Here is a 23,385-nt window from a genome sequence, read left to right on the forward strand (position 1 = left end):
TCAATCTAACGGCCCTGCCCTAGTGGGCTAGCTTCATTTCAAACTTTTAGCCCTGGCCTAGTGGGCTAGCTTCATTTAAAATGACTAGCCCTGGCCTAGCAGGCTAGCATCTTTTCAAACTACTAGCCCTGGCCTAGCAGGCTAGCATCTTTTCAAACTACTAGCCCTGGCCTAGCGGGCTGGTGTCTATTCAAGCTTCTAGCCCTGAGCAAGCGGGCTGGCTTATTTCTTCCCCTGTACGTAGGACAGTATACACAGGGGATTTCAAACACATGGATGACACTGACTCAGTCGCAGCTGTTTCTTCCAGAACCCTGGAGACCTGTGGGGTTATCTGTTTTTAAACCAGGGCTAAATGCACTTCTGGGAACAGTTTTAATGTACTGTGAAAAACAGACAGGGACTCACAGGGGAGCTAAAAGACAAAGACATAGAGGCCTCAGATGTTCCACAGTGCAGAGGATCGCACTCACAACGCTCTTCCCCCAAATACACACTCATGCATTCCCACGCCCTTCTCCCCATATATACAGTGTACATATTCAGCATATACAGCTCTGGAATGGATTAAGAGACCACTGCACCTTTTTCTTTCCTTTCCAAAAAATCTGGAAAGGAAGATTTTGAGTGAGGAAAAGAAGGGTTAAAATTAAGAGACCACTGCAAATTGAACCTTTCCGTTCCTCACTCAAAATTTTCCTTTTCAACTTTTTTGGAAAGGATTAATTTTTTCCAGAGCTGTATATGTTATGTATCAACTCACAACCACACATAGAACCCACCTCCCAGTCCTCTGTAGCTCTGGACCTCCATGGCCTCCAGGTTCCATTGAGTCTCCCAGATCTCCGTTGGGTAGAGGAGGGACCTTGCGTTTTTCCTGTGTGGTATAAAGAGCAATACTCTGTGGTCTTCAAGGGAAAAGACCTTGGCATTTCATTAGATCGTTTACTGTTTTATTCTCAGTGTGTCTCCGTTAGTAGCCTGACGGGCGAAGCAGCGTTCCAACAACGCAAGCCCAACCGGACTGGACCAGAGACAGAATGGGGAACACTGAACAAACGGATTTCAAAAAGGATTTAGAAGAGTTACATCCAAGTACACTTGAACCAACAGTGCTACTAGAAACAATCTAAGAGGTGAGGGCAGAACTCAACACATATACGGCCCTGCTTAGGTCAGGGAAGATGTCGCACTGCTGATAAGAAGTATGTACCTGAGAGGGGACGTTTTTGGGGGGCTCTATTCTGATGGAGGGGTCCCACTCCCCAGGTGGGAGGACTGTCACCTGGTCCAGGAACTCGTCAATTCCGGCCACCAGGTCGTTCCTGTCCTTGGCTTTATATGCCACGTCATGAAACACCTGTAGGGGAGGGATCAGAGGTCAGGGGTCATCCTGTGTGCGTCATCGTGGCTGTTATTAAACACAGCTACCCCGACCAAAGACCGTCCATGGTGAATGGCAAACAGAAACGAATGTGGAACGTGTCCACTGACCTCGTCTGTCATCAGAGTTGCGATGGATCGGCCAATCTCGTGGTACTGTGGTCCTTTTCCCAGAGGCCCAAGGAGAATGAAGAGGAACCTGCGGGAAAACATGGAAGTGCGTAACCACGGCTGCAATCGTATACAGTGGATTCACTCAGGAACCTACTGAATGCAAAATAAAATACCGTCATTCAGTTTATATTTGGATTTAGCCCTTTCAATCTCAACCACGAAACCCAATAAAAAACCGCTTGCTGGTTTTGTGAGATATGTCACAAGAGATGGTGTCACGAGAGATGGTGTCTGACCTGGTGGTGATAGGGACCTCAGCCAAGCCGCTAAGCAGCACGGCGGGACAGAGACGGACGAAGGCGACCACGGGTCGCTCCAGGAACTCCAGCTCCCCCACCAAGACGTTGGATGCCTCTGCACCCGGTGGGATCTTCTTCATGAAGTGGAGGTCGATCTACAGATTACAAACAGAGCCGGCTATTAAATCAAACGAGGGCCAGGTGTGATGGACAGGCCCACTGAGAGGCCTGTCGTAACAAGCTAGCTAGAGCTAATGACTACATTAGCTACAGGGAAATGGCAAAAGGTTAGTGGGTCTCAGCACAGTAAATAATGCATAGGTTTAGTAAATACTAAATGGTGGTTATCATAGTAACAGTAGCGTAGCTCCCGGCAAATGTAATTTTTCCATCATTTAGAAGAGCCACTTACAAGAGAAATTTGGGTTAACTTGCTCAGGTATAGAACAAGATGTTTTTCACCTTGACGGCTCCGGGATTTGATCTAGCCTTTCCTTTTACTAGGCAGATCTACTATACTTTTGGTGATCTGGTAGCCAAAGATAGAGCAGCACACGGCAGATGTTAGTGCTGATATTCAACACTACTGTTGTTTGCTCCTTGGGGTTTAAGGCTGAGTGTCTCTGTAAAGCACTTTGTGACAACTGCTGTTGTAAAATGGGCTTTATAAATACATTTGATTGATTAATTGTTGTTTGGCCGTACCTTGCTGAAATCCACATGGCTGTTCTCCCGGCTGACATGGCCTTCTGTGGTGGCTGGCAGGGACTGGGGTGAGACCGTCTGACCTGGGAGATGCCAGGAGAAAGATAACATATCATTCACTCTCAATGGAAAATATTAGTGGGATGAAATCTGTTTGCATGTAACACTGTAATCTAGAATGATGAGTATGTCTATTAAATCATTCATATCCCGCCTAAATTCATGAAAGAACTGGGACTTGGTTTTTGTGATCCACACTTTCTGCCTTGAATTTGCAAGCAGTAGCATTCTATTTTTAAAGCACTGATTCTGCGGTTGGCAAGGACACATGGTGATTGTTAAACGGTTTCTTTGGACTTAATGAAGAAGTGGTTATGATTGATGAGGTGCTTAGCAACACTAGGCCAGCAGAACGTCTAAATTAGTTCTGAGACTAGTCCTGTAGTAATTTCAGACTAGAATAGAGGTCTTCACGTCTATTTGCCTGTATAGATCTTCTCATCTGCGTCCAGTGTCGGGATTGGACAGTGACGTCAAGCATCCGCCATCAGAGGCCATCAGAGCTCCATGGCAGGGCACGGATTGGCTGTCTGGCTCTTGGGGGAGGATGTGATGGCGACGGGGAGGAGGGGGGGAGGAGTGGGACGGTCTGCGTGTGTTTGTGTCCTTTTACTTAAAGGTTTGATCGGAGGGAGCCGTCAACTGGATGTACAAACACACACACGTACACACAGACAGACAAACACACACACAGACACACGTACACACGCGTATACACACACACAAACATGCAAACAACCAACACGGACACACACATCTCCACATAGCCACAAACAAATGTGTCCCAAAGGACAGAGTGCACACAGTAATTAGTACATCAAAAAGAACCAGTACAATACAGCACAACGGACCACAGTCAGAAGAGCCATGACCCTGTCACCTGCTCGCTCACCATTCTTATCCATGGAGTGGGGCTCCGAGTGCTTCTTGCCGATGTCGGCGAAGGAGCGCACAATGGGGATGCGGTTGGCCAGCTTCTTGTGGTTCTGGTGGTGGTGCTGTTTGAGGAGAGCCTCGCGGATCCTGCTCCTGGCGTCCTCCCCCAGCGCGCCCAAAGCCTCGTGCTGGTCCAGGACCATATCTGACCGCGGAAGCACAGACTGGGTCAGGGGCTGAGGCTTGCTCAGGGACATAGCGGAAGCTCCCGGCTCATGTCCTGACTCACACCAGGCAGACGTTGACTGGGGGATTTGAACCAGCAACCTCCCCGACACCCTTGACCCTAGCACCTCTCCACTTACCTGCGATCTCCTCCAGCGAGTTGGCCCTCATGTCCAGCAGCACGGTTCCATTTAGAATACAGCTCCTCAGCTCAAACAGGCTGTGTAGAGACAGGGTGGCCACGTAGGGCTTGCTCCAACGCTCCCCTCCGTCCTCCACGTCCTCCTCGAACTTCAGCCACCTCCAAACACACACGCGCAACAATGGACATTAATGGACACAAACACTTTGGACTGCTGCGTAACCATAGCCCAAAACCCTGAACACTTCGAGGTGACTAGAAAAACACAAAACCAAGTCATTAGACATGAGAACAAAACTGCTGACTGCAGCTAAATCGCATGCAACAAACTATAACACAACTTCATATTTTTTTTTTAAAAGACCATCTGTGGAAATGAGGCGTGTTGTGTGATTGGTTACCTGGCAGTCTCTTTCCACTCCGCGTCCTCGCCTTCTCTCAGGCAGATTTCGTCCAGCTCAGTGAAGAGGGCATGAGGTATGTGCTCCTCGTCGCCATCCTCTGTCCCCAACAGGAACTGCACCCTCTGGGCAGGAGTGTCTGCTGTGGGGGGGGGAGAGAGATGAACAAGGGAAGAAAGGGGTTGGAGAAAAACATGATTGAATGTGAGAAAAGAAAGATGGAGTAAAAGCGAGATGGGAGGGTCCAGAGAACTGGTCGTGGTACACACCCTAAGAAATGTGGACGTCAGTCAATGTTGCCTGGGAGATGGTTTGTTTTGTCGTTTGCCGACAGTCACAATATGAACACTCACAATGCAGGTGGGTTTGTACATGATTAGAGTACAGGATCACAGATTGGTTGCGGAACAGAACCTAATTCCATAACAACAAGTGGAATGAAATTCAAAAGTATGAATTTGAACTACAGTGGGGAGAACAAGTATTTGATACACTGCCGATTTTGCAGGTTTTCCTACTTACAAAGCATGTAGAGGTCTGTAATTTTTATGATAGGTACACTTCAACTGTGAGAGACGGAATCTAAAACAAAAATCCAGAAAATCACATTGTATGATTTTTAAACAATTAATTTGCATTTCATTGCATGACATAAGTATTTGATCACCTACCAACCAGTAAGAATTCCGGCTCTCACAGACCTGTTAGTTTTTCCTTAAGAAGCCCTCCTGTTCTCCACTCATTACCGGTATTAACTGTACCTGTTTGAACTCGTTACCTGTATAAAAAACACCTGTCCACACACTCAATCAAACAGACTCCAACATCTCCACAATGGCCAAGACCAGAGAGCTGTGTAAGGACATCAGGGATAAAATTGTAGACCTGCACAAGGCTGGGATGGGCTACAGGACAATAGGCAAGCAGCTTGGTGAGAAGGCAACAACTGTTGGTGCCATTATTAGAAAATTGAATAAGTTCAAGATGAAGGTCAATCTCCCTCGGCCTGGGGCTCCATGCAAGATCTCACCTCGTGGGGCATCAATGATAATGAGGAAGGTGAGGGATCAGCCCAGAACAACACAGCAGGACCTGGTCAATGACCTGAAGAGAGCTGGGACCACAGTCTCAAAGAAAACCATTAGTAACACACTACGCCGTCATGGATTAAAATCCTGCAGCGCACACAAGGTCCCCCTGCTCAAGCCAGCACATGTCCAGGCCCATCTGAAGTTTGCCAATGACCATCTGGATGATCCAGAGGAGGAATGGGAGAAGGTAATGTGGTTTGAAGGCACAAAAATAGAGCTTTTTGGTCTAAACTCCAATCGCCGTGTTTGGAGGAAGAAGAAGGATGAGTACAACCCCAAGAACACCATCCCAACCGTGAAGCATGGAGTTGGAAACATACTTTTTTGGGGATGCTTTTCTGCAAAGGGGACAGGACGACTGCACCCTATTGAGGGGAGGATGGATGGGGCCATGTATCGCAAGATCTTGGCCAACAACCTCCTTCCCTCAGTAAGAGCATTGAAGATGGGTTATGGCTGGGTCTTCCAGCATGACCCAATAGAAAATCTTTGGAGGGAGCTGAAAGTCTGTATTGCCCAGTGACAGCCCTGAAACCTGAAGGATCTGGAGAAGGTCTGTATGGAGGAGTGGGCCAAAATCCCTGCTGCAGTGTGTGCAAACCTGGTCAAGAACTACAGGAAACTTATGATCTCTTTAATTGCAAACAAAGGTTTCTGTACCAAATATTAAGTTCTGTTTTTCTGATGTATCAAATACATATGTCATGCAATGAAATGCTAATTAATTACTTGATTTTCTGGACTTTTGTTTTAGATTCCGTCACTCAGTTGAAGAGTACCTATTATAAAAATGACAGACTTCGACATGCTTTGTAAATGGGGAAACCTGCAAAATCAGGAGTGTATCAAATACTTGTTCTCCCCATATATAGTTGTTCCTTTATCGACGCATTCATTTTTATGTTTAAAAGCTAATGATTTCTGGATGAAAATTCAGTATGTATTTGTGGTTTACATTGCAGTAAGCACTAAGTAAATTTGCTGTGAGTTTTACTTTTTGACCAGACTAGCATCTGGGACAGAAGAACAAAAAACAAATGACAAGTGACATCATCACTTGGACCATGTGACATCAGGAAACGTCCCTATTGGCTTACTGTGGGAGGGTGATTCTCTTCCATCGTCTTCCACCCCTGATTCCCTCTCTTTGGATCTCTTCCTGCTGTTTTTGCTGTGGCTGCCATGGTGACGGTGACGTCGGCGGGACTTCCTTCCCAGGGGAACGTGGACCCCGATGTACAGGGTACGATGGCCTGAGAACAACCATGGAAACGAGTCACCACAAACCCATCAATATTGAGTCTACAATAACAAGCCTACAATCACAGGCCTAGATTCACAGGTCTGCAATCACAAGCCTACAGTCACAGGCCTACAACAATCACAAACCTAAAATCCCAAACCTACAATCACAAGCCAACAATCTCCGGCCATAAATTACAGGGCCTAAAATCTGACGCTATAGTCTGATGCTTTCATCCAAACACAGGGTTCAAACGAAACACGGTCCAGATTCATGCATAATAATTACCCATCGTCTCCCATCATCATTCTTTCCCTTCACATCTTCTGTCTCCCATCCTCATTCTATCCCTCCATCTTTCTTCATCTAGGAGACCACAATCTTCCTCTCTTCCTCATTGTCCCTCTATCCGTCTCTCTTCCTCCCTCTCCTGCCATCGTTCTTCCTCATTCACTCTCTAACTCTACCTCTCCATCTAGTGTGATTTAATGTATGCTGACTCCAGCGCTGAGCTGGGATGGCCGACAGGGCCTAGCCTATGGGCCTCAACCAGCTCTGGGATAGCCGAGGTGACACGGACCAGATCGTAGCCCGTCATATCTCTATCCCCTACTGCCAGACCTCAGTAGCAGCACTATTCCCAATGTAGTCCATCCACTGCCAGGACCAACACAAAGGCAGCAAGTAATTAATGACACCAGCAAGATGCAGATGTCTGGAATTTCACATTCCACAATCAATACAGAGTGACCTCCTTTTTTATTGGGACAGTGAAGCATTTTTTTCCTCTCTTGGCTTTATACTCCAAAAGTTTGTCTTTTAAATCAAATAAATACCACGTAGGCTGAAGTATAGATTTACTGATTCAGTGTGAGAATGTTTTGTCTATGTGGTTTAACCCTTTAGAAATGACACCTTTTACACTGAGCCACCTAAATTCAGGACACCGAAAGTACTGGGGGAGATCAATAGAATGTCCAAATGAAGTGCTCATGTTTAGTACTTGGTTGCATAGCTTTGTGTGTAATAAGTGCCTGACTTCCGCAATTTATTGACCCCACCAGACACTGGGTATCTTCCCTGGTGATGTTCTGCCAGGCCTGTACTGGGTATCTTCCCTGGTGATGTTTTGCCAGGCCTGTACTGGGTATCTTTCCTGGTGATGTTCTGCCAGGCCTGTACTGGGTATCTTCCCTGGTGATGTTCTGCCAGGCCTGTACTGGGTATCTTCTCTGGTGATGTTCTGCCAGGCCTGTACTGGGTATCTTCCCTGGTGATGTTCTGCCAGGCCTGTACTGGGTATCTTCTCTGGTGATGTTTTGCCAGGCCTGTACTGGGTATCTTCCCTGGTGATGTTCTGCCAGGCCTGTACTGGTTATCTTCCCTGACGCTCCGCCAAGCCTGTACTGCAGTCATCTTCAGTTGTTGTTTGTTTTGAGGCCTTTCGCATTAAATCTCATCTTTGGGAAAATGAAAGCCACGTTCAATTGGATTTAAATCTGGAGATTAACTTGGCCTGTCAAGAGCTTTCCCCTTCTGCCCTGAAGATTCTAGTTTCTATGGAAGTATGGTTTTTGGGGGTATTGTCTTGCTTTATGTTGACATACCGTCCAATGAGTTTAAAGGAACTTGCTCAAATTTTAAAGGACAAGTTGTTTCTGAGCCAGTTCCAGTTCCAGTGGCCTGTCCAAGCCATAACGCCCCAATCACTATATTTCACCACACGTGTAGATCTTGAACAATCCCTTTTCTTCCTCAGACAAATAAATCCCCCCGACACATCTTCATCTTTGTATCCTCGATCTTCAAGACCTACTGTGAGAACTCTACAGGCTCTTCTGAGGACTTTTTCCAGCCGGATATTGACAGCTCTTTGGTGCCCTGTGTGTAATAAGTGTCAATGTTGACACGGTAAAGCTGGCATGGACATCTGAAATGAAAAGCAGAAAATCTATGCTATAACCTCCCAGTGGGTGTTTGACTTCATATCTTGCGTAGAGCTAAAAGAGAAGCTCCAACTAGGGCACTTCACATCTCCTGTGACAGAACCACGTTGTGACAGCCTTAGCGCATGCTGTGCCACAACAGCAGCACACAGCAAGTCGGTCTACAAAAAACACTGACATTAACAGATGACCCAACACTGTGTGTTTATGTAAGTCCTGTGGGGTTACTTAGGACCCCAAGAGACCCATTGTCATGGTTTGCCTGAATAGAGTGCTTGGCAATGTAACGTCACATACCCCTGGTTTTATCCAATCTGCATTCTGTGTTTGAACCACTTGGTTTACAATTGGATGTGCCGTGGAGATTACTGTGAAAGACGATAGGGCATGCCTGTCAGGAAAGACCAAGGAGCCTATAAGGTCCTGGAATGCTGCTTATCTAGTCGAGATGGGAGGCGTTTGCATAAAAGCAGCACATCGTCCCTAAGGCCTGTACACATGCTGATGTCACGAAACGTCTGTTCCCTCACGTCTCCCTCTTTTCGCTTGCCGTGCCAGGGGACCAAGACACAGCGTCGTACGGCCTGGTCTCCCTCCACTGTCCTCCCTCACACAGCCGAAGGATGCCTCAATCGCGAGCCACTGCAGGGAGGATGTGACCGCTAGATTCAGACTGGGTATGTACTCCGACTGCAAAGGATCACACTGTTTCCGCGGCGCAGGGGCGGAACGAATAACCATGGCAACAGCAAGTGTCTGAGAAAGGTCACGGGTGCATCCCGGCTTGGCTGACCCACTTCCTGTCCTCGTCTCCTTGCCTCTTCTTCTTCTACCCGGGAAGCATGTGAAGTGACAGATTAGGGAACAGCTGGCCGGCCAGGAGTTGCTTTCACCCGTCCGGTTCTGTTGTTACATGCAGGAAGGACAACAGCTAGCTGGTTGGTTGTGTTGCAGTGCAGACATCCAGGCAGTGGCGCTGACTTACCTTCAAGCTCCTCCTTCTCAAAGTTGGTGTTCAGCATGGAGCGTGTGCCTCCTCTGTCCAGCACCGCCTCCTCGTCGGCCCTCTGAAGACGACACGGAGAGACACAAACACATACACACGGACACGGTTATTCCACATGATGCTACATACAGCGCCGACACTGTTTCAGAGATGAACAGACGTGTGTAACACACAAAACATTTTTAAGGATTTACAGTGCGGAGAGAACGTTATTTATTCATCGAGCTTCAATTGCAAGCCTGGCGAAGGATGTGGTGAATTTGGTGCAGCGTTGTCAAAACTACGGAAAACACGGGCACATTTTAATCAGAAAAGCTACAACTCTTATATAAGAGCCCTCTGGCTGGTGTCCCGCCCCCCTTCTTCTGCAAGACGATGAGTCCCAAAATAAACACAGAGTGACTTCATGAGGCTGACTAAACCAGACGTCGCCCAGGCAACTAATGTGGCCAATTGCAATTTTTACGATTTTATGTCCCCCCCCCCCCCCCATTGTTTGGATGTTTCAGTCTGGGTTTAACTAGGCTGCGCCCTCATGCGTGTCATTGGATAATTGCTGTGACGACTCTCGCAGACACAAACATCAATGTTGACTCAACAAATTGTTGAAGGTTGGGAATGGTATCAGAGACACGCTGGTTGGGAATGGTATCAGAGACACACTGGTTGAGTATGGTATCAGAGACACACTGGCTGGGTATGGTATCAGAGACACACTGGCTGGGTATGGTATCAGAGACACACTGGTTGAGTATGGTATCAGAGACACACTGGTTGGGTATGGTATCAGAGACACACTGGTTGGGTATGGTATCAGAGACACGCTGGTTGGGTATGGTATCAGAGACACACTGGCTGGGTATGGTATCAGAGACACGCTGGTTGGGTATGGTATCAGAGACACGCTGGTTGGGTATGGTATCAGAGACACACTGGTTGGGTATGGTATCAGAGACACACTGGTTGGGTATGGTATCAGAGACACACTGGTTGAGTATGGTATCAGAGACACACTGGTTGAGTATGGTATCAGAGACACACTGGTTGAGTATGGTATCAGAGACACACTGGCTGGGTATGGTATCAGAGACACACTGGTTGGGTATGGTATCAGAGACACACTGGCTGGGTATGGGGTGTGTGTGGGAGCAGACCTGTGTTTGTGTGTGTCTAGCTATTTGAGGAGTGGGTGACCCCCCCCCCCCCAACTCACAGCAAAACATTATAGTGGCCCCCCTTTTGATGGGAGAGAGGAGGATTTAGGCCTGACAGTAAAGCTTTTCTGCAGTTATTACTAAGCAGATTTATGAAACATTTAATTATAATCTATAGCAATTTGATAGGGAAGTTCCCCTCCAATTCCACCCGTTTCTGACTGATGTGACTGCCCTGTCATGATTTACATGCTGGGTCTGTATTCTCATTTAGTTAGCTGGCTAGACGGACTACAGATCAATGGAACTCCAGCAAAACGGTCTGGGGGAAGATCCAAAATTTCCTTTACTGTCCCCTAGCAAAAACAGCCTAGATTTAGGCAATTGTTTATATATGTGGATTTTACACAATGTTTGAGGTAAAACAAAAAAAAGCACAGTAAGATGCCTGGATGGATGTCAGTCTCACTATATGTTAATGTTATCTCCCCATTCAATTGCCTTACTGCTTTTTACGAATGACTACCAACAAATTATTTCCGTGTTCGAGCTATGCCCCCAGCTTATACCAATGAGATGAAGCATTTATTGATCACTTGTTCTTAACCATAAAAGGACACATTCTGAATGTTGTGCAGCGAATTCACAAGGGAATTCAGTAAACAATAAGTAAATCCTGACAGAATTGACAGATATCTGCTGTTAGATCTTTTTTTTTTTTTTTTACACACATCAAATCAGTTACTTACAAAGGAAGGGAAAAAAAGACCCCATTTCGAAATGTCACCTGGTGTATTTCACCACTCTGAATTATAATAGACAACAAAAAGTAATAACAACACCGTAGATGCTGGCAGCCGGCGACTGTAGTGAAACGTGGTTGTCAGGGCAACACTCACAGATTCTGCCTAATGCTAGTTTATTCACATGTTGTTAATACATGTCAATCACCCTAAAAAGAAAATCCTAAAATAGACTAAGGACCCATCACACATGCACAGCCACACTTAATTCACCACACAGTACATAATATCTGTGCAGGAGACAACACCTCTCCATGCTGTGATACATCACTGGACAGCTTTTCTGCACCACATCGTCTGGCAGTCTTCTCAGACTAGCGTTTAACTTGAACAGGAAATCTACAGAGCAGGTCAGCTGGCCTAGGGCCATCTAACACTGATTTAGTAACAGTACATATAAAAATGGCTGTTTTATTCCACTTTAGGATTATCTACGTTCAGCTGGAATTCCACCATTTTGTCGGTCTCTCTATCCCTGCTCTTCCTCCCCTCCCCTCCCTCCCTCCCACTCTCCCTCCCTCCCTCCTTCACACCCACTCTCACTCTATTACCCCCCCCCCCCATGCTGATTCTGTACATTTGCACATAACTGTAAATACACGTTCTGTACTCACCACTCACGTCCCATTATGTTAGGTGGTGTATAATTGTATGTCAACTTCATGTGAATGTTGTTCTGTCTCCATGTTGTCCACCATCAGCAGCTCCATAAGTGCAAGTATAGGCTCTTATATATATATGAGACAATATTTGAAGTATAGGTTCTTACATGAGACTAACTCAAGTAGGGTTTTGAGAATATGTGGATGTACTTAGCAGTTAAAGGTGATTCTGACTCTCCCTCCATCTCCTTTCCTCTCGACCCCAGCCCCCCCCCCCCCCCCACCTCTCTTTTTCTCTCATTCCAGAAGGATTCTTGCCGTAGGTCAATGCTTCAGGATGATCGGATTAATTCCTAGCTGTTCTTGTTCACAGTCAACCTGGTTGTGTTGCTATTTCTGTCTCGGCCTCTAAACCCACCCCTATGAAAAGCACATACAATTAGTTCCCGAGGAGCCTTTTTGAGCCCTATATGAACACTGTGATTATTTTGGAACGTGCGACTACAGAAAATCCAACTAACATTTACTCTTCTGGAGTAAGTACTATTTTTGACCAACTGGTCATCTGAATGTAGGAATAGCTTGGTGAGCAATCTGGCCTTAAAAGGCCACGCACTCCTACCATTTCCACCAGACTCAGCCAGAGGACAACTGGTCGGACCCTTTTAATGGAATTCATCATTCCTCATTGGACTTTGCATTCTTGAAGCTGGGCATCTGTAGAAGCACTATGTTACAACTGCTGATGTGAAAAGGGCTTAAAATTACTGAAATTTCATTCAAGTTGAAATCAGAAAACAGTGCCGGCTCTAGCCTTTTGGGGGCCCTAAGCAAAATTTCAGTTGGGGCCCACTCTACCCTATCGGTCGGGGGCTCGAAGCGACCACTTGGGTTTCTTACGCCGGGAGCCGGCCCTGTCAGAAAATCTGTATGCCCTACCGAACCATTCACCAAAACCATCCTGCATTTTTAGTGTATTGCAATGGGTCTAGGTGAATGAATACACCTGGATACACATCATCCCGGATGATGACACAATAATCAGTTCCGTGTTTGGCTAGTTTGCCACGCATCGTTTTAGAGGGAGCCGTCGTAGGCCCTCTCCTGTCGTTACATTACTGACCTTTCCAGATTAAATGCGCTGACATGAGTGGTTCTAAAATCTGGCCAAACGGTCTAAATACCTGGCTCTGGGCTGGTGGGCTTAGATGTCACATTCCACCGAAGAGGAGGGATCTCTGCTCGCCAGATGGAGAACAAAACAAGGAAACTGGACAGATGTTATTTGTTTTTAGGGCTGGTTTGATGGTGAATGTAATATTTTGGATGTCTACTCATTCACATCCCGCTTCGACCAGTGGAACACTGACACATCATGTGAGAGCACCGCTTGTCTGAGAAGTTGGACACAAGCCTAGCTTCTTTCACAAACTGCTCGCATGCGACAGGACCTCGCTGTGGTTATACGGAATCACGTCCCCTGTAAACATGCATATGCATATGTATGAACGGTCATTTAGACGTCAACATACTTACGTATGAACGGTCATTTAGACGTCAACATACTTACGTATGAACAGTCATTTATACGTCAACATACTTACGTATGAACGTCATTTAGACGTCAACATACTTACGTATGAACGTCATTTAGACATCAACATACTTACGTATGAACAGTCATTTATACGTCAACATACTTACGTATGAACGGTCATTTAGACGTCAACATACTTACGTATGAACGTCATTTAGACATCAACATACTTACGTATGAACGGTCATTTAGACGTCAACATACTTACGTATGAACGGTCATTTAGACGTCAACATACTTACGTATGAACGGTCATTTTGACGTCAACATACTTACGTATGAACGTCATTTAGACGTCAACATACCTACGTATGAACGGTCATTTAGACGTCAACATACCTAAGTATGAACGGTCATTTAGACGTCAACATACCTACGTATGAACGGTCATTTAGACGTCAACATACCTACGTATGAACGGTCATTTAGACGTCAACATACCTACGTATGAACGTCATTTAGACGTCAACATACCTAAGTATGAACGGTCATTTAGTCGTCAACATACCTACGTATGAACGTCATTTAGACGTCAACATACCTACGTATGAACAGTCATCAACACTTTTACATTTGGAGTACGGTGACAAAAAAACAGAGCACATCACTTGTTATTCGAAATCATGAGCAATGTTTTACTGACTTTGGAAACAAAGATGTATCAACGAATGCCGGTGATTTAGTTCATGTACAATGTGGTACGTTTCCATTGTGGGGCTAATCTGCAAACTCAAATGAAACCGCCTGACTGAGAGCTCCGTTGTAGCGGCTGTGAGACGAAGCATCAACAGAGGAATTGAAGATTATGATCATGCAGATGAAATCCTTTCGGTTCCACTTGTGTCCCTTCGGCGAGATCCGACATGATGTGACTGAACCAGGCAATACGGCTGTCAAAGTAGCGAGCGCTATTTGAGTGACAACCCTGGGAGAAACGTGGATGGTGACAGCAGAGTGCTGCGGCGCTCCCCCAGGACAACCCATGCGCCCCCAGGAAATCCCCCTGGCTTCTGTGACATCCTAATGCAGCCCCCACCTCCTGCTCCCTGGCCACCAGGCCATGAAAGAATATGTCGGGTCTGATACAAGAACTTTGCAAACAACGCGGGACAAGTTCTGATTACGGAGCTCTACGTCAGAAACGACAATATTTAATTTCATTGAATTGAGTCTCAGTTAAATCCATGAGCATAAATCCAATTCACTGATGTTTGGCGAATTACTCAAATTTCATATCACTTCCTAATCTGAAACATCATAAAATTATTCCCAAAACAAATCCTAAAATACCAAGTGGCTTTCTCTGCACCAGGACAACGGCAGGATGACGGAGTGCTGCTTTATGACCTCTGTTCATTTTTGAAAAACGAGAGCAGGTTTCCATCTCTGTCTATTAATAGGATGATGTGCGGACACGAACTCCTGCTGGCTGCAGAACACTGACTCCAGATCAGCGGGGACAACGTCCTCAGCACACAACACAAATGCCCGCGTTTCAATTCTTCCAATCTCGGATCAAACTTAATCTTCCACCAAATGCTACACTTTCGCCATAGGGGAGTAAAACCCAGGATCTAATTCTGGATCAGAAACACACATGACAGATTAAATCAGCTCTTATTATCTTCTCTGTGGGATCCTGAGGCAGACTCTGGCTTCCCACAATGCATCCTGTGTTCCAGCGTGCACTGCGTCAAGTCGGCCTGGCACAGAGGAAACATCTCAGGGCTGGGATCTCCGGCTGAATTTGCATCTTGCCCACATTCCCTTGACACGTAACAGTAGCTGGCAATGTGGAGATCACAGAGGTTATTTTTAATAAGTGCATTAAACTATTTTCAATGGAAGCCCCGGAGAGTTAGCTATCCGCGGAAAACCTGGCCCAGAAAAGCTATCGAAATGGTGTGTCATGTAAAACCCCCCCCACGCCCCCCAAGGAACCGTGGCCATGACACTCTCCCAGCCTGGTGATGAAAACAGATGAGCCCGTGCGAGGGTCACGTACAGTAATTAGGACCCCAGGGAGCTGGGATGAAGGAAGGACTTGCTCTGCATTCAAGCACACACACACACACACACATACACAAAGACCCACACAGACGTACACAAAGACACACACACACAAAGACACGCACACATACACAAAGACACACACACACACACATATACATGTACACACCCACACACACACATATACACGAAGACATGCACACACATATACACACACACATACACAAAGACACACACACATCAGTGCAGGGGAAAAATGAGCCGACAGAATGAGGAGTGTCAGTGAGGCCCCCCCCCCCCTCCCCCCCCTCGTCCAGGGGGGCTGGGAGGCCGCTGCCCGGGAGGTACAGAAGGCGAGAAGGTTACGTTTTGCATTTTATTTATTTAGACAGTCTTATCCGGAGCGACCTGTGTGTGTTACTTCCTGCATACATTCGGTGCCTATAGTTGTTTTAGAAAAAGGCGGTCTCAAGGTGGGCGGGATCAGTCTCCTGCTCCGCCTCTGCATTAGAGATGGGATTTAACTGTAATTACTGCATTCCCTTTTTGGCAATTATCCATTCACTATTGTTCGCACACTGAAAGCATTGACTAATTCTTATCATTAAATACAGTAAGATAGAAGGGGCTACAGGGAAACAGAGGGGTCAGTATAAATGTAAAAATACCGAAATAATAAGATACAGGGAAACAGAGGGGTCAGTATAAATGTAGATATATAGTAAGATAGAAGGACACAGAGAAGAACAGATGGTTCATTTTAAATGTAGAAATACAATACAACAGACGCCGAGGAGAACAGAGGGGTCATTTTAAATGTACAAATACAGTGAGTGCGTCCCAAATGGCACCCTTTTTCCCTTCATAGCACCATACTCCTGACCAGGGTCCACAGGGCCATTTAGACCACAGAGCTCTAAAGGGATCGTGGTCAGGGAAGACCCTCATTACATCACTTCCTCTACAAGTGTCCCCAACGGTTCTCCCTTTAAAGTGAACCACACCCGGGCCTCTTCCAAGTGCTGATGTGAAGATGTGTCGTGAGGGAGGGAGGATTACCAGGCGTTGCTGAGTCGTAGCAGCGGGTCCGGCAGGACCGGCAACCTCAATCGCACACATTCTTTGCAGGTAAGAGCTTTAAAAAATAAAATAAACACACAGCTAATTCCCGTGCTTTAGCCGTTGTGTTTTTCCCCTGACAATGGAACAACAAAACAAAAAAAATGGATGACGGCGAAAGCACCCAAGACTTAAATCTCTCTAGAGATTACAAACAACAGGTGGCCAGGGAATATGGAGCTATAGTTTCACAAGCTTTCCGATCAGTGCAATAAACCAGTGGCCCAAAAACAGCCCCCGATCCTGGGACACTACCGCTGAATCCTGACCAGTCACCACTCATCCTAATGAGCTCTGGCTAACATGGTCAGGTCATTATGATGTGTGTGTGATCCAGGTCTGTTTCTACCAGTCCCCACAGAGATAGCAGATCCTGACAATCACAAGGCTCTTTTGTTTGGTCCACGCCATGAAAAAAAATATTTCTGGCTGATGTATTAGGTTTAGGGTGGGCATGGTGTTAGAATTTGGGTCACTTTTAGGTTTAGGCATTACTGAATAGGTTTAGGTGTTACTGGATAGGTTTAGGCGTTACTGGATAGGTTTAGGGTTAAGGCTAGGTTAAGTTTAGGTATAAAAGCTAAGGTTAAGGTAAGGGATAGGGAATAGGGAACATGGATTAGGGTTAGGTCTCCACAAGGATCTGGACAGAAAACGGTGACATTAATGTCCAAAACAGTCAGACAATGTTTCCTGGGACTACTGAAAGGTCAGACCACCAGGAAACAAAACTGACCTAGATAAGTCGAACTTGCTGACCTCATTTGGCCGCTACTGGGAACAAGGAAATGGGAGGACAGTCAGGGGGCCTGAAGGGAGATGACAAATAAGGTCCTGTACATCACTGAGCACACACCCGCAGGTACACACACACACACACACTCACACCCTGTTCATTGGTAGAGTATGTTTCCAAAGAGCACTTACATTCTGCTCACATGCTTTCTGAGTTTGGTGAGGATGCCATCTCTTCATCAAACCAACCGAGAGCGGATGTCTCTCATCTAGTGACTGATACACACTGAAATAGACAGCATTCAACACTTCCACGGGACCCCCTGGTAAAGCGACTTCCTTTCTCGGCTTTCACTCCGCCAACCCACTACCGTCGTTCCTTTCCTTCAGAAGCCTCACACAACCTTGAGATGTGCTTTGTCCTTCTGAATTCCTAAATTCAAGATCCTGACATTTTCCAGGTTGGTAGATGAATTAGCTCGACGGTGCCTAAACGGCCATAAATCCCAATGTGTACTATGACGTGTTAATGACGAGCTGTAACAAACACCTGCTTATGGACGAGGGTCAACGTAACCTGTCCCGGTTTCGGGAACAAGGCCTTTGTTTTAACCCCCCCCCCCCCCCTGGGTTTCAGAATGGCATGATGGGAAAGTAGTGGGAACATCCTGATTGACAGCTGCACCAGAGGGGGCAGCCGATGATATTATTTTTTAAGAGGGAACTATTATGAAAGCCATCAAGGAATAATACACACTGTAGACGCCTCTAAATGTTGACAGAGAGGTGTGCCGGGGTAATGTAGCCGTTTCTTTGCCAGCAACAATCATAGATCCGTCAGTTCTCACGGGTGTAGGGTGAAGTGGTCATTGCCGGATTTCCCCCCTACAAATGGCTAAAATTTGGATTGGGGGAGGGGAAGCTTAGGAGACTACCCCACCAGACATTTCACTCCGGCCGTATCCAGGAAGCTGCGTAGGTTAGAACGCAGCTTTCCAGGATGTCTGCACACACACACACACACACACACACACACACTAAACACACACTCTCCCATCAGCCCTGTGACCTAATTTCAATAGCGTTTGTCGTTTGTCTCCCAAGGAAATCTGTGACGCACAGCACCTGCAGGGATGATCAACTTTTACGCTCGTACGACATCCAGGCCGTCGTGTGTACATTCAGAAAAAACTAATAAATGTTATTATAATCAACAACACGCCTGCCTACTGAGGATTTACAGATTAAAAGACTATAGCGTGTGACTTTCACAAAGCCTCATCAGGGATAGAGGTTTACTGATTGTAGATCACTCTAATGTGGGTGAGAGTCCTGTGCTCAAAGCTAGGGGCATTCTATACAGCTACAGCTAGCGGATTAGCATGGGCCACATCGGAGCCACCTGATTGGATAAGGGCAGTCGTCGTCACGGCACTGATCCCTACAGATGGCAGTGGTTACCGTGGCAATGGCACTGAGCTCAGCATCAGCACCAGCACGACAGCGGAGCTCCTCAAAGCCGTTCAACGTTCAACCCTCTGAACTCAAGTCCTGCAGTGAAACACTGCAAGAGTCTTCAGCGACCGGCATTGGGTTGCTGGAGCCGTGAAGCGACCAAGGCAAACAGAAACCCTTCAGGTCATTTGTTTTCCTCTGGCCTGTGTCAATAATCAGTATGGTTCATGACAGTGGGTATTAACATTAGCTTGATCACACCTCTTCTGGCAGAATAAGAGGGCTTGAGTACAAGTTGTCAGCAGCTCCTCGGAACCAACACAATAAAGCTAACGTAACCCCATATTACAGAACCTACAATAACCCCATACTACAGAACCTACAATAACCCTACATTACTGAACCTACAGTAAACCTATAATACTGAACCTACAATAACACTATAATACCAAATATACAAAAAAGATATTACTGAAATGATTTGGTATCCACTTCCTCAGCCCAATAATTAATTTTATGTTAATCCCCACCAAAGTTTTAAGAAGAGCGGCAAATGGATTGTTTACTCATATCCATCATTGCATATTGCTTCTGTTCAATGTCCTTTTCTGTAAAGTAAATCAACAGAACAGGTGCATGATGAAATCTCTGGTGACATTCAGTAAAACTCCAAACGAAATACTGTATATTCCTACATGAATACAAAGTTGTGACGCAACCAGCAGTTTAAGTAACCTAAACATCATCCGCATTCCCATCCCAAGCTAAACACAGAGTATTACCTGGGTGTTAAATCCATTGGAGTTGGGATCCAAGCCTCCCAAAAACATGGTGCGTCCTTGTGGGCAAGGATGTCAGAGATCCCCCCCTTTGGGTTTACAGCGGTCGGAGGAATCCGCGCCTCGGAACCGAATGTGTGCCGGCCGGAAGGTATTAGCGCTGCCCGTCAAGCCAGAATCTTCTCACGGGCTCCTTTTCCCCATATCAGCCAGCCCTCTCTTGACAGCGTCTACGCAACACAAACGAGCGCTCAGCCTGCCCAGCACTGATCCAGACAGGCACCGATGTTTTCTGACAAGAGTCCGTCCTCCAATCCCCCGAGAGATTAGTGATCTGCTGACATCACTGGTGTGTTGTGCTGTGCTAGGCTGTGCTGTGCTGTGGCCCTCTTATCTAACAGAGGCTTTTAGCGAAGTCACGGTGAGCAAAACCCTGCACTCGCCCTTCCTGTGTTGACTACCGGGAGGAAAAGCCCTAGGACATCTCGCGCCACATCAGATCCAAACCCGTCCTACTGACAGGCACAGGCTATTAGGCGGTTTGACTCTACCGTCAATTGTATGTGGGTTTGTACATTTGTGTGTGTGTGTGTGTGTCCTGTCTACAGAACCTGGGGCAATGACACTGTAATGTGGCTGTGCTGCACTGTCAGCGGAACACTGTGGCAGAAACACGCTGCCCTGGAAATTGATCCGGCGCTCCAAACGACTCTTCCACTACCCTGCCCAGTGACATATATTCTCAGGGGTAGCAGAGCTGGGTCAATAGATGAACGGACATTGGATTACATGTAATAACTAGGATTTTTGGGGATGGGAAATATTAGGACGAAACATACAGTATCTGTCTTAAATAACGAACCACTAGGGCCTCTTTCAGTCCTGGCTTCTCTATCCCTCTCTACATCTCTCTCTTCTTCCTTCTCCTTCTCCCTCGATCTTCATTTCTCTCTTTATCCCTCTCTCCATCTCACTTCCTGTATCTACTATAATTAAACCTCTGAAGGCACCCAGCCGGCCTTGGCTCTTCGCGGGTGAGTGAGGCGTATCATCCAGTCAGACGGAGATGTCTCACTGATCCAGGAACATCATGTCCAAGAGAACATGCCAATCTCTGCTCTTCAAACTGGCCCCGTCTGTCCACGCTGGACACACTCCAGCATGAGAGCCAGTCAGGCACACTGTAATAAGTGTTCAGACTCAACATTCAGATACCTCCTTTTAACCGAACACGCATATATACACACACACACACACACTCGCACACCCGTCCCAGCATCCCGCACTCCTCTTTCCACTTTGCACGCTCCGGTCGGTCTATCTCGAGTCAGCTGTGTTTTGTTCAAATCTGGTCCGCGCTTATCTTCAAAAGCTCGCCAGATGGATCTCAGTGATACACAGGATGAAGACCGTTTAAAACGTTTTTATACCTATAAGTAGAGTAGCCACATCAAACTGTCGTCGACAGTCTAAATATAAAGGCTAATAGAGCAGGTTTACAACTTGCCCCCGAGCTTGGGCAAAGTCAATTTAAATACAGCACAGTACAGACAGCTGGCCAATAGGGAAAGTCCTCCAGCCCCCCCCCCCCCGATATGTACTGTATTAAAGCAGAAGCACTCACCACATTCTTGTCTCCTTGAGGGATCTGCAGGCTCTGGGGGGTTTGAGGGTTCACTCCCTGCAAATGTCACGTCAGCATTAGCGTTAGACATTTCAGCATTAGCGTTAGAAATGTTAGTGTTAGACATGTTAGCATTAGAAATTTTTATGTTAGACATGTTAGCATTAGCGTTAGATACATTAGCATTACCGTTAGACATGTTAGCATTAGCGTTAGATACATTAGCATTACCGTTACAAATGTTAGTGTTAGACATGTTAGCATTAATCCACACACAGCCTCGCCATACCATGTCATGTCATGCTGTGCCAGTGGCTGATTTCTACACAGGCTTCCCTTGCCATTCATCACTACAATGATGGTGATGTCTTGACCGTGGCCGTTTAATGTCGGGCTTGATTCCTCACCCGGCCCAATCGCTGCCACCTTGTTCCTCTGAGGTCAACAGCGCGTGGTGATCCCCACAGAGCGGCGTACCGGAGTCGAGGTTTAAAAAACGGATTGTGTGGTTGTGTGTCACATCATAGCTCTAACAAAACTCCCCAACAGACCTCTTCCACTTTGTGTTAAATCACTGCCAGTCCCCAGGCTACCTGGCATTCCCAGTCGTCCAGTACCTGGGACACTCAATTACAAGTTTTAGCTGAATCAGTCCCTAATCTCACCCCACGTACGCTGCAGATTCCCACGAAGAACTCTGCTATTTTGTCACCTCCCATTCCCTCAGCAGCCATGACAGCTCATTGGGATTCAGAACACACAAGCCACATCTAGGCAGTCATGATTCACCATGACAGGGCACTGATGAATTGTGAGTGAATGAGCTAAGCCATCCCATGTTATGCTAGAGTCAACCTATTCCACAGCACTGGCTGGACGGGCCACACAGGCCCTTGTTCCAACAGTAAAAATGATCAATCTCATGTCATTTAAACAATCCAAACCCATCAAAATGACCACTTTGTAATGGGAACAGCCATGTTTATAACAACCGACCAAACAAAAATCGAATATTTCTCTTCTCCTTTCTTAACATGTCCTCACCTGAGTACTAAGCAGATGAAGTTTCTGTGGTCACCGCCGAATGTTGGAAACCGTTAAACACGTAAGCCCCTCTGACTACGGTCACTCGTCCAAAACACTTGATGAACAATTGATGCACTATATTACCTGTGACCGACCTCACATCCTTGCTGGATGTGGCTCTATCCTTACAGGACCTGGCTCTATCCCAAAGCATGTCATTTGTCCCTATTTCTAATTAGTTATAAACACTGATGTGCCAGATATGCCGAGGTGACCATGCCATGTCCTGCCTAGTTGCCAAGAGGCCAGGGTCAGTGTTCACCAGAGGACTGACCGGTATCTTTATAATCAGCTACTCTACTGTATAATCATGCAGCGTGCCGATTTAACAGGGAAGAGAGAACCCCATGTACACCCAGTGGCGGAAAACAAGACGTGGCTACATTAGAGCAGAAAATAAATACGTGTAAGGTGTGACATTAGGAATAAGAGTGGATAGATAAAACATTTGGAATTAGTAGATAAAAATGTGTCTTTCTAAATAAGGTGCTTTACCTTACATAGATTAATTCTATGGGCATTTGATGTTGTAGCCAGGTTATACAACAAAAAAGAAAATCGATTTTATAACTGTATTTGCCAACATTGATTAGTGGCAATATAAATGAATTGCTCCAGGACATGATAGGAAAAAGGTAAGGATGGATGGTCAAGAATGATGCCTATCGACCCTCTTGTTGGCATGAAACAGTTGTCTGTTGGAAATCTGGTCAATAAAACTATAGGGTGTCTTGCTGCTCTATAATAACCCTACAGTTGTCATTTTCTGACGCTATAATATAACCGATGAAAAAGCATATATGAATATTTTTCCTATTCAAAGATTATACATACAATGCCATGGACACTTAGTGTGTTCAGTCCCCATAACATTTAGACATTGTCAATTAATTAAATATATATATACACAATTTCTGTCACAACACAATG

The 23,385-nt window shown here is 46.1% G+C and overlaps 1 protein-coding gene across 3 annotated transcripts in view; it reads right to left on the reverse strand.

The window, feature by feature from the left end:
- Window positions 1–23,385, reverse strand: part of LOC105020009 (sodium-driven chloride bicarbonate exchanger-like) — a 37,643-nt gene that overhangs the window by 13,938 nt on the left and 320 nt on the right. For 2 of the 3 annotated variants that reach the window (XM_020042480.2, XM_010886634.3), the window contains exons 2-12: window positions 21,370–21,426; window positions 9,471–9,552; window positions 6,394–6,549; window positions 4,206–4,347; window positions 3,803–3,963; window positions 3,454–3,642; window positions 2,502–2,584; window positions 1,794–1,951; window positions 1,495–1,582; window positions 1,214–1,360; window positions 783–877 (exon numbers count right to left, since the gene is read on the reverse strand). In XM_020042480.2, coding sequence (XP_019898039.1) covers window positions 783–877; window positions 1,214–1,360; window positions 1,495–1,582; window positions 1,794–1,951; window positions 2,502–2,584; window positions 3,454–3,642; window positions 3,803–3,963; window positions 4,206–4,347; window positions 6,394–6,549; window positions 9,471–9,552; window positions 21,370–21,426 — 1,358 coding nt within the window. Of the gene's footprint in view, window positions 1–782; window positions 878–1,213; window positions 1,361–1,494; window positions 1,583–1,793; window positions 1,952–2,501; window positions 2,585–3,453; window positions 3,643–3,802; window positions 3,964–4,205; window positions 4,348–6,393; window positions 6,550–9,470; window positions 9,553–19,748; window positions 20,252–21,369; window positions 21,427–23,385 lie in introns of those variants that run through there. The other variant, XM_020042481.2, reaches the window with a different exon arrangement.

This window comes from Esox lucius, chromosome 22, assembly GCF_011004845.1.
Source record: "Esox lucius isolate fEsoLuc1 chromosome 22, fEsoLuc1.pri, whole genome shotgun sequence".
Classification (NCBI taxonomy): Eukaryota; Metazoa; Chordata; class Actinopteri; order Esociformes; family Esocidae; genus Esox; species Esox lucius.